The sequence below is a fragment of the Hylaeus volcanicus genome, chromosome 1 (genome assembly GCF_026283585.1).
Source record: "Hylaeus volcanicus isolate JK05 chromosome 1, UHH_iyHylVolc1.0_haploid, whole genome shotgun sequence".
Lineage (NCBI taxonomy): Eukaryota > Metazoa > Arthropoda > Insecta > Hymenoptera > Colletidae > Hylaeus > Hylaeus volcanicus.
In genome coordinates this window covers 9980931-9996164 of record NC_071976.1, presented here as the reverse complement: position 1 = coordinate 9996164, position 15234 = coordinate 9980931, and the positions used below count along the sequence as shown (strand labels likewise).

At 34.5% G+C, this 15234-nt stretch overlaps 1 protein-coding gene across 5 annotated transcripts; it reads right to left on the bottom strand.

Moving 5' to 3' along the window:
- Nucleotides 1–403: 403 nt before the first annotated feature.
- LOC128873171 (uncharacterized) lies at nucleotides 404–13422 on the bottom strand. Of its 5 annotated transcripts, XM_054116547.1 has the most exons (12): nucleotides 13219–13422; nucleotides 12759–12811; nucleotides 11280–11421; nucleotides 10888–11016; nucleotides 10608–10774; nucleotides 10257–10473; nucleotides 7417–10170; nucleotides 6913–7293; nucleotides 4294–6825; nucleotides 3416–3536; nucleotides 3002–3318; nucleotides 404–2758 (listed from the first exon to the last, which is right to left on the bottom strand). In XM_054116547.1, the coding sequence occupies exons 4-12, from the start codon at nucleotides 11012–11014 to the stop codon at nucleotides 2700–2702; spliced, it is 6675 nt and encodes a 2224-aa protein (XP_053972522.1). In that variant the 5' UTR covers nucleotides 11015–11016; nucleotides 11280–11421; nucleotides 12759–12811; nucleotides 13219–13422; the 3' UTR covers nucleotides 404–2699. The 5 variants fall into 5 exon arrangements, 4 of the variants coding, with proteins under 4 accessions (XP_053972522.1, XP_053972530.1, XP_053972514.1 ...); XM_054116555.1 differs by lacking the exon at nucleotides 12759–12811 and having other exon boundaries at nucleotides 404–2775; XM_054116539.1 differs by lacking the exon at nucleotides 12759–12811.
- Nucleotides 13423–15234: the final 1812 nt, after the last annotated feature.

Here is a 15234-nt window from a genome sequence, read left to right as displayed (position 1 = left end):
TTTACATCGAAATTACAACTCTTTTTTTTCCCGTTCACGCTTAACTTCTGTTATTAAATTACTATACTTTACATTATACATCATTCCATTACAATGTAGGGCTAAATCAAATTAAACGTGACCTGAATATTCATTTCTTTATACGTTTTATGTACAGCATAAATTCCCACCATGTAAAATAAGCATGCTACTATTTACAATATATAATTCAAGATTCATTGAAATAAATTCTGTTAAACAAGAAATGATCTAACTAAATAATTTAATGTAATATTAAAAATAGAAAAAAATAAACAAAATTCCAATGCAGAGTGGTTATGATTTTATGCAATGAATAAATTTATTAACATTTTTCCTATTTCAAATATAATTAAATTCGGTACTCAACATTCATATGACAGAAATATCCCTTTGAAACATGACGTGCTGCCCGATAGCCACCAAAGCTTTAATAGGCAATACGAACAAAAGGTTTTCATTCAAGATACTTCGAAAAATTTAACGATCTTGGACTAAGAAACAAAACAATTTTTCTGGAGAAATGAAAGCATATTTTTAAAAGATTCGTATGATTCTGAACCAAGTTCAGATTTATTTATTTATTTCTTATGCATTAATGTAAGTTTGACAATACTTACAAATTGCTCATGATACAATTTTTTTAATGTTTTATGTCATATAAAACAATTCAATATAAAGTAACCGTCACGATTTTTTTATTTTTAAGGTAATTTAATTTGCAAATACATACTTAATGAAAATAATGGAACGTACGTATAATTACAGAAAAATTAAAGTAAATAAGCAGTAAGACTTTCTAAATGCAAGTTCTCAATATAAAGTGCTATGATGGCTATCACAGGCTCACTTAGAACTTCCAACTCTCAACTGTATAATTTACATTTATACAATATAAAACTAGATTATCTGTTCACAAAAACAATAGGTCATATACATCACACACATACATATGCATTATATGTACGTATGTATACACATCCTCGTATCTTTTAAGTTTGCCAAAAGGGTGCTACTAGCGTTCTCAGTGCACAATCACGAAGAATAATTAATATTATGACGACGTTGCACAATTTGAATTATTACTAATTTAATAAAAATTTAAACAGTTCTTATATGTACAACGAGGGGTGCTTTATGTATCTTTACAAGAAATTATTTACAAAATATATTCATTCATATATTACCTATCAAATTAACATTGTTTTAATCGCTTTTCTATTATAATTATTCCTATTATTCTCATATATATTTATGCACGATGTATCCCAACATTCTGTTTATGTTTCATAAATAAAATAAATCCTTTTTAATAACCTTATACCCTTTGACCTCTGCAATATTGTAACCCAAGACGAACTTCCTACTGAAAGACCATGTTCAATAAGACAAGAAAAATAGAGAACTTATAGTACTATGAATAACATAATTTTTGTCATAATTGAGTCAAACTTAAGAAAACCATGAAGGAAAAGGTATCGTAAGCAAAGTTTAGCAAGTTTCAATGTGTATATATATAAAAAAGTATGATTGTCCTACAAATATTTTTGAGAAGTCTTGTTTTATGAATATACATGGATTTGAAGAAGTATTTTCATTTACATCCTTAAAGAGAGTATATTGTTTTGAGTAATAATGTGGCAGAGTCTTTCCATTCGTGTATAATTATTTATGCGATAAATGAATTAAAATGTAATTGAAATGTAAACGAAATATTTTCAAACAAAGTCTATCAGTGAAGTTGTCGGAGTAGCGACTTAAGCCCCACCAGTTAATGAAATTTGTCTTTCAGAAACGTACATTATTTACGGCAGTACAGTCAGATTTTATGTTTAATAGATTATAAATTTCGACTTTCTTTTACCATTAACCTGTATCAACAATCGCTAATAACGATACGGAAAAAATGAGGATTCCTCTAAATGTTAATTGATTTTTTTATTCACACGAACTCTTTTGATTTTGAATAATAATTAATGTATTAATACTTACTCCAATTAGAGTCTAATAGGGTAATATTACATAGTCAATCTAAAGATTTAGAATGCACTGGTAATGTAAAGAAAATATTTTATAAATTTACTATTAAATGACGTCCATTTAAATTTCGTTTAAAAATTAAATACAGGATCACGAAAGCTTGGCAAAAGAAAGTTGCACATCGACTCGGCAGTTTTAGATCAGTTCAGTTACTTAGTTTTAAAGTTTCATGCATTGAGCAGATTATTCTGAGTAACTAAACTTTGCTGTTTAGGAGTACAGTGTAATTGAGAACGCTAGACGGTCAGGAAAATAGCAAAATTACTTTTATTTCTTGCTTTTGTCGACGAATGGTTTAAACATTTAAAAACATAACAATCATGGTATTCCTAAGTGTCTAAGAAATTCACTTCCAATAGTAGTTTTAATATTATGGAATACAACGTGTACACATTTATAGTCAATAAAACTCAACGTATGTTCTACTGTAACAAAAAGAATTTGAATACCATCCAGCACTCCAAAACACGATACTCCTGCTACATGTACAGCAGCATTGTGCGCTATTGACGCATACAGTTTCACCAGGTGGGGTCCAGCCACACGGCGATCACATAACCACTTACAACAGATACATAATCAGTCGGACAGGCCTTGACGAGCGACGGTAGCTAATCACTGTCAAGGTCACTTCCCGAAGGTCATTTGTTTTCTCGGGATATTCGTCTCCGTTTCGCCTGCTCTGCTGCCTCAGCTGTTACTAAAACAATGTTCCCGCTGTACGAGGTGTTTTCAATTAAAATGGTATGTGAAGTACACAGTGTATAAATTATACTGTCATAAATATTTATGAGAGAATCATCTATCTTTGAAATTTTATATATCACGTGCAAATGTGAAGTCCAGCTTATCCATAGTAACATACGAACATTTTAAATGAGCGTGAATATTTATTTGATTAATAATTAGTTATACTTATAGCGTGTTTAAACATTTTACATACCAGCACCACTTCGAGTTTTCCGTCTAGTAATATCTTCCGTAGATCTAGTTGCACCTCTTGTATTGCTCGCTGGTGTTGCCAGTGGCGATGCCGTATTTTGGCGTACAGACCTTCTCGTTGTTACCTCTCCTAAGGATTCGTTACTGGACGCGGAAGTACCTCGTAGCCTTTCCTTTCCAGCACTAACTACCGCGGTTGTACCCGGTTGTTTGGTTGTTAATAAACGGCTCTCTCTTTGCACTCTATTACTGGCATTGAAATTTGATATATTACTGGAATTAATTTGACTGCCAGAAACAGTTGTGCTTGTATTTGTTCTAGAATAACAGAAATTTATTTACGTAGCGGGGCTCTCAAATCTCTGACATATTCAGATATGCACTGCTGCTAAAAGAATGCACCGGTGTTGCTTACTTTTGATCTTTAGATTTTGGAGATGCAGCGGATGTTTCGTCTGATAATCGCATTCTTGCTTTTCCTACAGATTCAATCAATGGTTCATCATCAGACGAATCAACTTCTACCACAATGGGACCTAAAAATACAAAAACGCTCGTATCAAAATGTTTAGGTCCAATTCTAACACAATATTAACAAGCGATGTAAAAGCAATTTGTCATAAATTGAGAAACGCACGACTGAGATTAAGAGATACTTATGTAACACTTGATTTCTTGTGCAAGTGAATTATGGAACTATCGAAATATATCCATATTCGTATACGCAAATACACATACGTGTATGTATCTCAGCTTCATTGACACGTGTTAATGACAATTACTTTCAATATTAACACAAATTTTCATGGATCATAATTGGCACTTTGAATACTCTGTTTTTGGCAGTTTTTATTATTTTATAAGAAACCATAAGCGGAAAAAAACACCCATCTAATATTTAATCAAGACATTGTTATGTATCCAAGGCATCCCATACGAATAAAACATTTTTATTCGAATAACAATGGCGGACGAATAAATATTTATTTGTTATGTAAATAAGAAAACAGTCCTTTACATACGCGTGTGCACATACGCGCATGCATATGCATGAGTTTTCTCGGTTACATAACGACATACATATTCATCTGTCCATTTTCGTTATTCGAAGAAAATGTTATTTAAATAAGGTATAAGGAATAATGTATTATTCGTGACTCATGAATAAGAGTGTATCTAAATAGTATGTTATTCGTTACTCATTATCTAGATAAAAATATGCCCAACTCTACTTATAGTACACTAATACGTCAAATCATATTAATTCAGTGAATTATAAAATAGAATAAACACCTTTCTTAGCCTTAGCCAATATGCTGAATCCTTTTTTTGACTGTTCTTCTTTGACAGGTACTTGTTTCTTTAAAGAACCAGTTTCATCTACACCCATGCAAGCTTTAATAAGTTCTGCGGCATTCTCGGAACATTTTCGTTTTCCTGGTCTTGGTTGTGGATCATCAGCGGTACTAGACGCTACAGAACTCTCGCTTTCTTGGCGTTTTCTTTTTCCAACTTTTATTGTCGTGTTAGGAGATAATTTTGACACTCCCAACTTAGGGCTTGCTTTAGCATATGGCGATATGCTGCGTCTTTCTTCTAATTTATTAGGACCATGAGGACTACTTTTCGGAGTTTTTACGATATCAGGACTGTTCAATTTTTGGGATCTAGTTCTCAAAGATCTTTTCTCGTTAGTGTCATTTGGAATTTCAATGAGAAGTTGTTCCAACAATGACTTCGGTGGTCGCTTAACATAATCGTCCGAATTGTTTGAATTCAACCTTTCGACAAATTGTGCCTCGTCGTTATCTTCTATACATATGACGTCCTGTCGCCCCTCTAATTCCTGTTTTCTCCTACGCTTCCTTTTAACATGTTCCACGTCGCTAGAATCTACTTCTGGATTTTGTGCTGCTGGGCTTGGAGTCTCATCCCGTTGTAAAACTACCGAATTAGAGTACGTATACAATGGTGGGGTAATTCTAATCGGCTGAGGATCTTCACCCAGGGGTGACTGAATACCTATACTTATATCACTTGCATCGTTTACAATTTTCTTAACCAAATCATCTGTAACTTTCTGAAGATTCATAGAAGGCTCTCTAACTGATATTTGTTGATGACTTTGTACATTAGATTTTTGGTTTTGATCGGAACATTGTTCTAACTTAACGGTTGTTGTGCTTAAAGAAATGCTAGAGCTTTTCGAAGTATCCGACCGATCGTTTTGCCTTGTATCGTCAACCTTTGTATTAACTTTAGATTCTACTTTGATTTCAGAACCGAAACTCTGACTATTGGAACACGAATTGTCTGTCACTGTGCTAGCCTCATTTGTAACCGTATTATCAAGTTTTTCTGTCTTTACATTACTATAAGCAACATGATTTTGTATTACAGGCACACCATTACTATTTTGTCCTCGAGGTTCGTCACTTAATCTAATTGCACTGTTACCATCTATGACTGTTTTTACATTGTCTTCGGACGCACTCTCGACGGCTCGCGGTACATCGTGTTTAATATTTGTCTTACCCTGATCGTGCTGATTAATAGAACCTTCTAATTTAATGCTACAACTGTCTTTTTCGGAAAAGTCATTTGTTTGTTGCTGCGCGCATTGCAATAAGTTATCACTATCCACATTACTGGGTACAGAAGTTGTCACAATAGTCACCGATCCCGTCACCAAAGGACTGGATACACTTTTATCGTTATCGGTTGCTTCTAAACTAGCAACCAAGTCACTACGACCACCAGTTCTCGATGTCGATGAAGTCGATTTTTCACTAGGTACGTCTTTTGTATCGTGTTCACTGGAGTTTGATATATTGCGATTTATATGATTCTCAAGATAACTTGCTACGGATACAGGACTTAACCTTTGCGGACCACTGGACTTTAGAAGTTCCGAATGGGAATTTGAACACATATCACTACTACTAGTTGAGGAAGGCACGTTCTTATTGGTGGTTGATAGGGAGGATTCCCCTTGGACAGCAGTCTTTGCGCTGCTTTGCGTTACTGATTCGGTCGCTGGCCTATGTAAAGGAGACTCCCCTTGATTCGGTGACTTCTCCGAAAGAGCATCCATCGACTCGATACCTGAATCTTCACCGCCTCCCCCGCTGCTGACTCTTTCTGTGCTTGGATCTACTCCAATTGCGATTGGAACGGTAGTTTCAAGCAATTTCTGCTTTACTTTCGCTTCCGTCACATTGATTTCCCCGATTGGTAGAATTGGTTTGCTGGAAGGTAGATCAATGGTTTGGGATCTGGGAACTTGGTCCACTGAGTTTCCTATTACCGAAGCTTGCGTGGTTTTCAGTAAGCTAATCCTTTGCGTATTATCCACCTTGTTCTCTATTGCAGATCTATCGACTTGTTTCATATGATTTTGAATCACTCTTTTGTGTCCAAAATGTTCTATTTTATTATGCCTGTTAATCGCGGCATGGGTATCACTCTTTAAAACCATATGGTTTTTTAATTTTTGACCGATATTTTTACTTTTTGTTGCCATGCTAGAATTTGTCTTACAATTATCCGATTCCATCTTATTTTTTCCAGAGATAATCCTATTTACAGACGACTGTGCACTTTTCACCGCAGTATCTACGTGCACAGATACTTTACTTTCAACATTGGTAGACAAATTCGTATCGTTCTGAGTGGGCATACTCGAAGGTATTAATCCAGGGTTCTCGTTTTCAAACGATGGTTTGTTGGCAGGTTTCGTATTAGTATTTGGAACAGTATTAGCAGAAGAACATTCAGGGACGGTCTTCTGGCTATTAAAATGTGTAGCGTCTGCATCTTGAGATTCTGTAAGGTATTTAGAAGAATTAATTAATAAATTAGTATTAAATAACTCATTAAAAAATGAACTAAGAACATGGGAATAATATTTACCTCCTAAGTGCAGATCTTTTTCATCCATTAAACTTAATCTTCTTCTTTTTTCTTGACCGAGTAGATTCTTTTTTACACCATTTACTTCCGTTAATCTAGAAGCAATGGCATTCAAGGTATTATTCTTCTCGATCGCTGATCTATTGATCTCGCTATCGCTCGTTCTCCTAATTTCTCCCACTTTCTTCACCGCATTAAAATCATTTCCAGCCAAAAGGACATCAGTTTTTCTTAGCGACTGGCTCGAATCGCCCTTATAATTAAGTTTCCTCCATTTCGCTTGGTTATCCAAAATTCTACCACCTGATAACAAATTTTGTTCACGATGTAAACCATCTCCTGATTCTGATTTCTTTTTGGAGTCTCTTCTTTTGGTTTTACCTATAAAATTGTATATAAATATGAAAAAAACCGCTTGAAAAAGTAATGTTTTTGTCAAACAATAACGATACGGAAATCTCAATATTCTTACGTAATTATTATAGAATATATAGTATGTCTTACCTCCGCCTATTTTATGTTCTTGCATATGGTTTTGGACGTCCAGTTCCACTTGATTTTTTGTCAAGGATTGTTGCGTATTCAAAGACTGATTCAAAACAGTACTCTTATGTTTGGAAGGTGATGGTATTCTACTATTCAACGGTATGTCATCGACATCGTTGCTTTTACTTGAACTCGGTTTCGTAATGCTAGCTTGAACGCGTACATCTACTGGTAATTCTTGTTTTAAGGCATTAGGTTTTGATACAACGGTTTGAAGTAAATTGTTGACTTTACTAATAGTGTTAGTGCTGTTGATCATCGTAGAATTCGATAAAGGTAATTTGGATGCAGACGAGGTACCTATAATCATGCTTAACGATGACTTCTTTTGCAATAATTTGTTCCCATCGATACACTCTTTCATTTTCTTCAATTTGCCCCGCCTTTTTATACTAGTCGGATCAGATTCGCCGTCTTTCAGTGATTTTTTTTCCTTTTTTCTGATTTGTACTACCGAAGCATTACGTCCTCTTAAGGAAATGTGTAATGGAGGCACTCTTGGTTCATCGCCGGTCCCAGAATTGGGAATACCAGCGGTAAACATTTTATTTACTGACTTATCGGCTTTTCTAATCGGTGGTGTGTTCACGAACGAAACGTCGACTTTGTAAGCTGGCGTGACGGGTTCGGATTTTTCCAATTTTAGTCTTAGTTTGATTTTTTCTCCAGGCATCGGACTTTGGGTAGTGTCTCTAGATTTTATTCTACTGTGCTTTAAACTTCCCTCGCTGGCAGTAGATTTCACCGTGGTCTCTGAATCCGACTGATCTGTGTTTGTTGTCGTGTCGTTCCTTCTTGAGAAATTACTGTCTGCGTCGTCGTCGGAAAATATGGAATTTGATCGATCATTCGATGGGGATGGAAAGGAAAAGAAATCGTCTTGGTTATCCACCGCACTTTCTGGCTCTGAATCCGAACTTTCGCTAGGCATTGGTTCCAGATGTCCGGTTAAAGGGTTAATGAGAAACTGCCGTATTTTACCAGTTGATGTGTATTCTGGTTCAGGTGTCTCTTCTTCGGGCTTAGGAGATTCGGATGGTTCGACCTTGGTAACAGGTGAAGCGGCGTTATTGGCAGAAACGTGATTGGGTTGAGATCCGCATTGAGTGAAGGCACCTGAAACCTGGTTCGTAGTTGGCAGACGAGCAGTGTTGACCTGAGCACCTTGTGGAATTGTAGTACTTTGTGCGTTCCACGTGGTCCCGTTGGCATTACTAGGTGCAGCTTGATAATTTCTACTGAGAATGTTTTGACTTTGTCCGTATCGGAAATCAGTTGTGGTACTGGTATTAACATTCATGTTTTTAAGTTGATTATGATGCAATTGTTGTTGCACGTTCAGCGCTTGATTCTGCTGTCCTAAGTGAGACTGCTGTGGAACCGGTTGTCGCGAATAGGGAGGAGGAGTTTGTTGCCGTTGATTGTTTAAGTAACTTAGCCGTTGTTGTGGAACATTAATGTTTACCGTTGAGTGCTGCATTAATTGCTGTTGTTGTAAAAGCGGTTGACTTGAAACTGATGTGGATTGTAACGATGTATTTACAGTTTGTTGCTGTACCGAGGGTTGTTGCTGCGTCGAAGTTTGTTGTGTAAGCAGCTGCGAAGTATTTATATTCTGTTGCTGCTGAGTTAAAACTTGATGCTGTTGTTGTAGTAGCAATTGTCGTTGCTGCAAAGGTGTACGAATTTGTTGTCCATTCACCGGATGCCTGATCGGAAGTTGACCTTGCAGTTGCACCTGCGAAGGCCTGTAAGCCAACTCTTGTCTAATGGGATATTTTTGTTGTATTTGTACTTGAGCATGCAACGAGGATGCAGATTGTTGCATTTGTCCGCTAGTCGAGGTTTGATGCACTATTTGTTGTGCCATAGTTTGTCCAGATCCGCCAATTACATTGACGGGAAGTTGTTGAGGAATAGTTGAAGGTTGATTAACATTAACAGTTGCAAATGCAGACGTAGAAGATTGAGATAGGTCAGGAATGACTGTCGTTCCTCCGATGAGGTCTTCCGTCCTAAGCGAATCTAAATTTGGTGGCGATTCGCTAGGCGAGGCTAAATCTTTCCTTCTAACCGTTGGTTTCTTAGTAGGTCTCATACGACTGGTGATTCCGGAACTATCGATTACAGCTGGTGGCAACATTTTCTGGCCAGGTATCACATTATTCGGATGCGCGCCAGCATCGTTTTGCAAAAGATTTACGAGAAGTGGACTGGACAGAGCAACTTGATTTCCATTACCATTTGAATTCCCTGTCAAATTGTTATTGTTTGGTGACAGACTAGATGTAGTGGTAATCGAAGACTTGTACTGATTCGTCAGCTGACCAACCGATACGACCGATTGAGTAGTAGTATGACCAGTCGTTAATGTTGTTACTGTCGCCAAATTCTCTTGAGCAGGATAAGGCGGAGGTGGCTGTACATGATGCTTGAATTGCATAGCATTTTTAATTGTTGTTGCTTGTGACTCGCGACTATGTATCGCTTGGGCAGCATGAGTCATACTGGCAAATGGGAATGGACCATTATAAGTATTCCTGGACGAAGCACTGGAATTAGTTACTGTTTGTTGATTTCCAGAGGCACCAACGTTGCTATTGCCTGATGTTGACTGTACAGATTTTGCAAGAAACGATGGGATGGGATCACAGTCCGTAGGTGCAACTACGTTTGGAGAACGGAACTGTGGAGCTTTTTCTGACGATGTACCTGAAATAACGCGAAAGTTATATATAAAAGTTTACATATGAGCTAATAGAAACAATTTTAATTTTATGTGAATGATAGGAACATACCAGCTGCTATTATTTGAGCCACGTTACGTAATGCAGATGAAATACTAGATGTATTACTTGGACCAGGTAAAGCTGTCTGAGGATCACTGTCAACATTAGCTGTATTGCTAGTGGATTCATTTTGAGATTTGGCACCACTGTCTTGCGAGGGTCCTGAATGTAACACAATTTCTTGTGTCTCTCCACTAAAGCGGTTGGCTATCCTCAATGATATTACCTAATACACCAAACCCACGAATTAAACATTTAACGGTCTTCTTTTATTTTATTTTGGATTAAATATATGTATAACATAAAAAAAAAAAAAATTATTAAACATACAATTGATTTATATTCACACATGTGTATTACCTGATCTCCTTCAACCTGCACCGAAAGAATCCCAAGCTGTGTAAGTGTCGGAGAACCCTGAGCTGCTAATTCTCTAAGACGTAGTGCAGCTTCTCTGGGTATTGAAAATGTGACTCTGACAGAATTCCATGGCTCTACTTTATTTATTCTTAAACCATCCCCTTTATCTACAAATTGTAAAATAATATAATTCACCCATAACATTGTTGTATGTTGTGCTCTATATCAATGTTATTTTTAAATTAAAAAATTTAGAATAATTTTTATATGCAAGAGTTACCTTTGCAAAGCAAAGATTTCAGACGATCGATAATAATTTTAAATTTGTGTGGAAACTCAGGATCTTCTAGGTCACCCACACACGTTACCACCGTCTCAATCAGATCACCATCGCTATCAGCCGCCATGACTAAAATGCACAATAAATTGATACCTAATTGACTTAAGTAATGTCATCATTGTAATTTCATAAAACACTTAAACCAATCTACTGTAAAAATAAAATAAAAATCATACTTATGACATTTAATTTGTTTTGTTTATAAAAGAATCAATAATATATATTATATTCTATCTTCATTCCAACTAGGTGCATATTATTATGTCAAATAAACAACCACTAATATTTATTTAATACACTGCATTAATTGAGAAACAAATTTTTATACTTACCAACTACAAATCACATAACTACCCAGAGAGCTTACGAACGCCTCAGGGTATCACTATAGTATGTAGCGATAGGATGTTTGCCCGTCGGTTCTAAACCAACAGCTCCAAACCACTCCAGCACTAATTAATATGCTTAATGTTTCTATGGAGCAAAATAATACATTTTCATTAGACAATCTGTATAACATATAGTTGTTGTGTATAATAATATGAATACAATATAAATGTTTATGTGTTTAATACTAATAGAAACTAATAATTGTTTGGACGATAAAATTTAAGGATAATATAACAATTACTTTTCTAATATTAAGAAGACACTCTGTTCAAATAATAAAATGTTTGGAAAATTGAGTGTGTGGATATAGGAGGTTCACTTTAATTTGACATAATAAAATACCAATATTAATTTATACATGTTATACAAAAGAAATCTATAATCTTTGTTCAATAAATAATTCATTTACAAAATTTAAAATGTTTATTAAAAGTTTTGAAAACATCCAAGATGTAATCACACATTGCATTATCTATAGCATTTCTCATTAATTGTATTTCTCAATATAGAAATACACAGTGGATGTTTAATAGCTACACTACTATACCAAGAAATTTATATTAAGTAATGTAAAAGGTGCAGTGTATTTATTATTAATTACTAACAAAACAGATACAATAGAAGTGCATAATGAAGTACAAACAAAATGAAACCAAAAAATTAAGGAATGAGAATATAACATGAATATTTAAGTATACACTGAACTTATCTTAATAAAATATGAATTAATAATGTATGCATCTGAAAGCTTAACATAATTATCAACATACATATGTTCACATTAAAATTTAAATATGAATCAAAAGCAAAATAATATTATATGATTCCTGAATGAGTCTCCAATTACACTAGATAAATTTACATTAAGTATAATCTAAACATTTGGATGCTTAATGTAAATGACAAAGCAAAAGTACAAACAGAATTTTGTAATATTTTCGTGATTACAATTATTAAATTAATGGTATAAAGTTTTAATACGATTTTATTTTATTACAGCAATTATCTAAAAGCTACAGTTGAGAAAATCATTAGATATTTGCGTAAAACTGGGTGTAGCGATACTATAAAAATATAAACCGTACAGAAATTTTCGCAAAAAAATATATTGTAAATAAAAAACTTGGTCATTGGTGGCTAAAAAGAAGAGAGCAATAGCATAAATTGAAATCCCATGTCGAAAACATAAAATTCGAACATAAAATTGACATGTGTTGTCGAAACAAAACACTTACGAAAACATAGTGCATAAACAAAAAGTGAGGCCAACGAGCATTACTATTTAGGTTATAATTTGATCGTGATTTTCGTCAAATTACATCGATTAATGAAAAAACTATACAATTAACATCGATTACTTGGCCGATATTTACAGAATCGTCGGACATATATAAAGTAAACGAGTTTGGATTAAGTCTTACCACTCGCGAACTGCAATTAAAATCTTTTGGGCCATAAGACGGGGGCACAACTTCTATATAGAAGAAAATAGGTTATAGAATACTTTTTTTAATCGGACGCGTTAACGTCAATTGTCGCTTTAATCGGAATTTAGTATTTTGATGAAGAAATGACTCGTTTTAACGATTTCCATAATGATTTTTGGCAAAATAGGCATCCAGAGCACTGGATATCGGGGGGCCACCATTTTGTCCGTCGGGGGAGGTGTACGTGAAGTGGTCTCAAGCATGCTCAAGATAGACCGTCAAAAGTCGAAACATTTTTATTTCGCAGCCTTCCTGCATGTTTTCCAGTCGCGTATACTTATCGAAAACAACGTTAAAAACCGAAAACGAACGGCACAGTGGCCAACGAGCCTCACTTCAGTCTTTGCACCGAACGATTCAATACCGTATGAATACAAGAAAATTTTAACGTTACCCCATTTCTTTCCAACTTCGTGCGGGATTTCTCGCGTCCAAAATGCACGCAGCCACACCACAGGAGCACTAATTTTAATCTAAAATATGCCGCGCAAGTCTTACTTCACTTTCTGCACACAGCGCGCGGTAGGAATCACGAAAAAACTCGACATAATCGGTAATATAAAGGGACAAGTCATAAAACGCCATGAACAATAACAAGGAGCCGCCATTTGCAATGCGAACAACTGACATGCGCAAATCAATCGCGCGGGGCACGCTGGGTATTTAAGAGGCGCCATCTTGCCAATCATTTTAACATTGAAATTTTCTAACCTCTTGCTACTTGGATTCGTTTCAACTTAATATTTATTATTGCATTCATAAATATTCCATTACAGCCCATATTTCTTCATATTTTACAAATACAGATACTGGATACGAGTAATTTACTACAACTTTCGGTGTAGCACGAAGTATATTATTACTTTCGTAAATGAATAGTACGTTTCGGGTTTCAAAATAAATTTAAAAAAATGATATATATGTATTATGAATATACACATTTTCTTGTAAAGAATAATTGAAAATATGAAATTCATTTTTCTGTAGGTGTATCCCCTTTAGCTAAAACATTCATACGAATAATAAATGAATTTTCAACTGTACAATAGTTAACATATTCTTTATTTCTTTTGAATTCATTATTACTATAAAAAAATATGATGCAAACAAAAATAGTAACTTAAATAATAATTATACCATAGACAACACTTAAACTGAGGATGTACCACATAACATTAGGTTATACCAATCTTTCAAATGTATGTCTCAAATAAAATCAGTTTCTATTATATTTATTTATTAAATATGTACATGACTTGACAGATGTAATCTCTTATTAACACTAATCTTTTCATCTGAGATTATTTATTTCGGGCAAGACTGCATAAGTCCAGCATCATTCATTTTCTTTAATGCTGCCTCAGCATCATATGTTCTACAACAAAACATAATATTTGTTAAAAATTGAGAGATATAGAAAATATAAGCAAATTATTGTTGGATTTTGTTTACTTGTAAAAGTCTTCAAGTCTTTTCTCATATGGATCGCATATCAACACCTTATAGAGTAAACCACCAGCTATAGAAATTCCTACAGAAATTGGCAAAAGCCTTTTAGCTTGTAAAGCATGCAAATTACGAAGGTTAGGTTTTGACAAACGTACTTCCGACATCTGAAATTTAGACACATTGTAAATTTACATAAAAGTATTAAATTGTTTAATACATATTACACATATTTTTACACAATATATTTTATAATAAATATTATACTGATTTCCAAATAGTCATTTGCCTAGTTTTTCGTTTTCAATCAAAACTGTTATCGCGTGCTGCAAGTACTTATGTAAAAAATAATTTTCAATAGGGTGTAACTACAAGCTTTCAATAACATTACAGACTACATGAATTAATTAAATTTACACAAAAGACTTTTATATATGAAACATAAAAGATGACTGTATGTCGAAACAGTTGAATGTATCATTTAATTTGTATTAATTTTAACAAATCGATATACTGTATTATGACAGGTTAAGAGATTTGTAAGTGTAAAATAGATATTATGTAACATTTGATATTTTTTCGAACGAAAGTAGATATCGATTCAACGTTAAGAAGAATCAGATATCGTAAAGAAATACATACTTTTTCAAATGAAATAAGCAGAGTACTTTATTGAACTTTAAACTATATACTTTATTACGAATCGACGTTATAGTTGTAGCGTATCACCTAGTATCACCTGGAAACTACTGGAAACTGTTCGCAAACTTACAACTCTTTGACTGAGAGTAATTTATGTGTTCTTAAAGTAACATTTATTTCTATGAGCTATCCAAAACTATCTAATGAAAAGATGAGCTTTAGTAGTAAAACCAGGTGCTTAGCGAGAGAATCCCATTGGTCAGCTTGCATCTGTGCTCAGGACATCCAAATTATATACAGGGTGTCCCCAAAATGTTGTAAC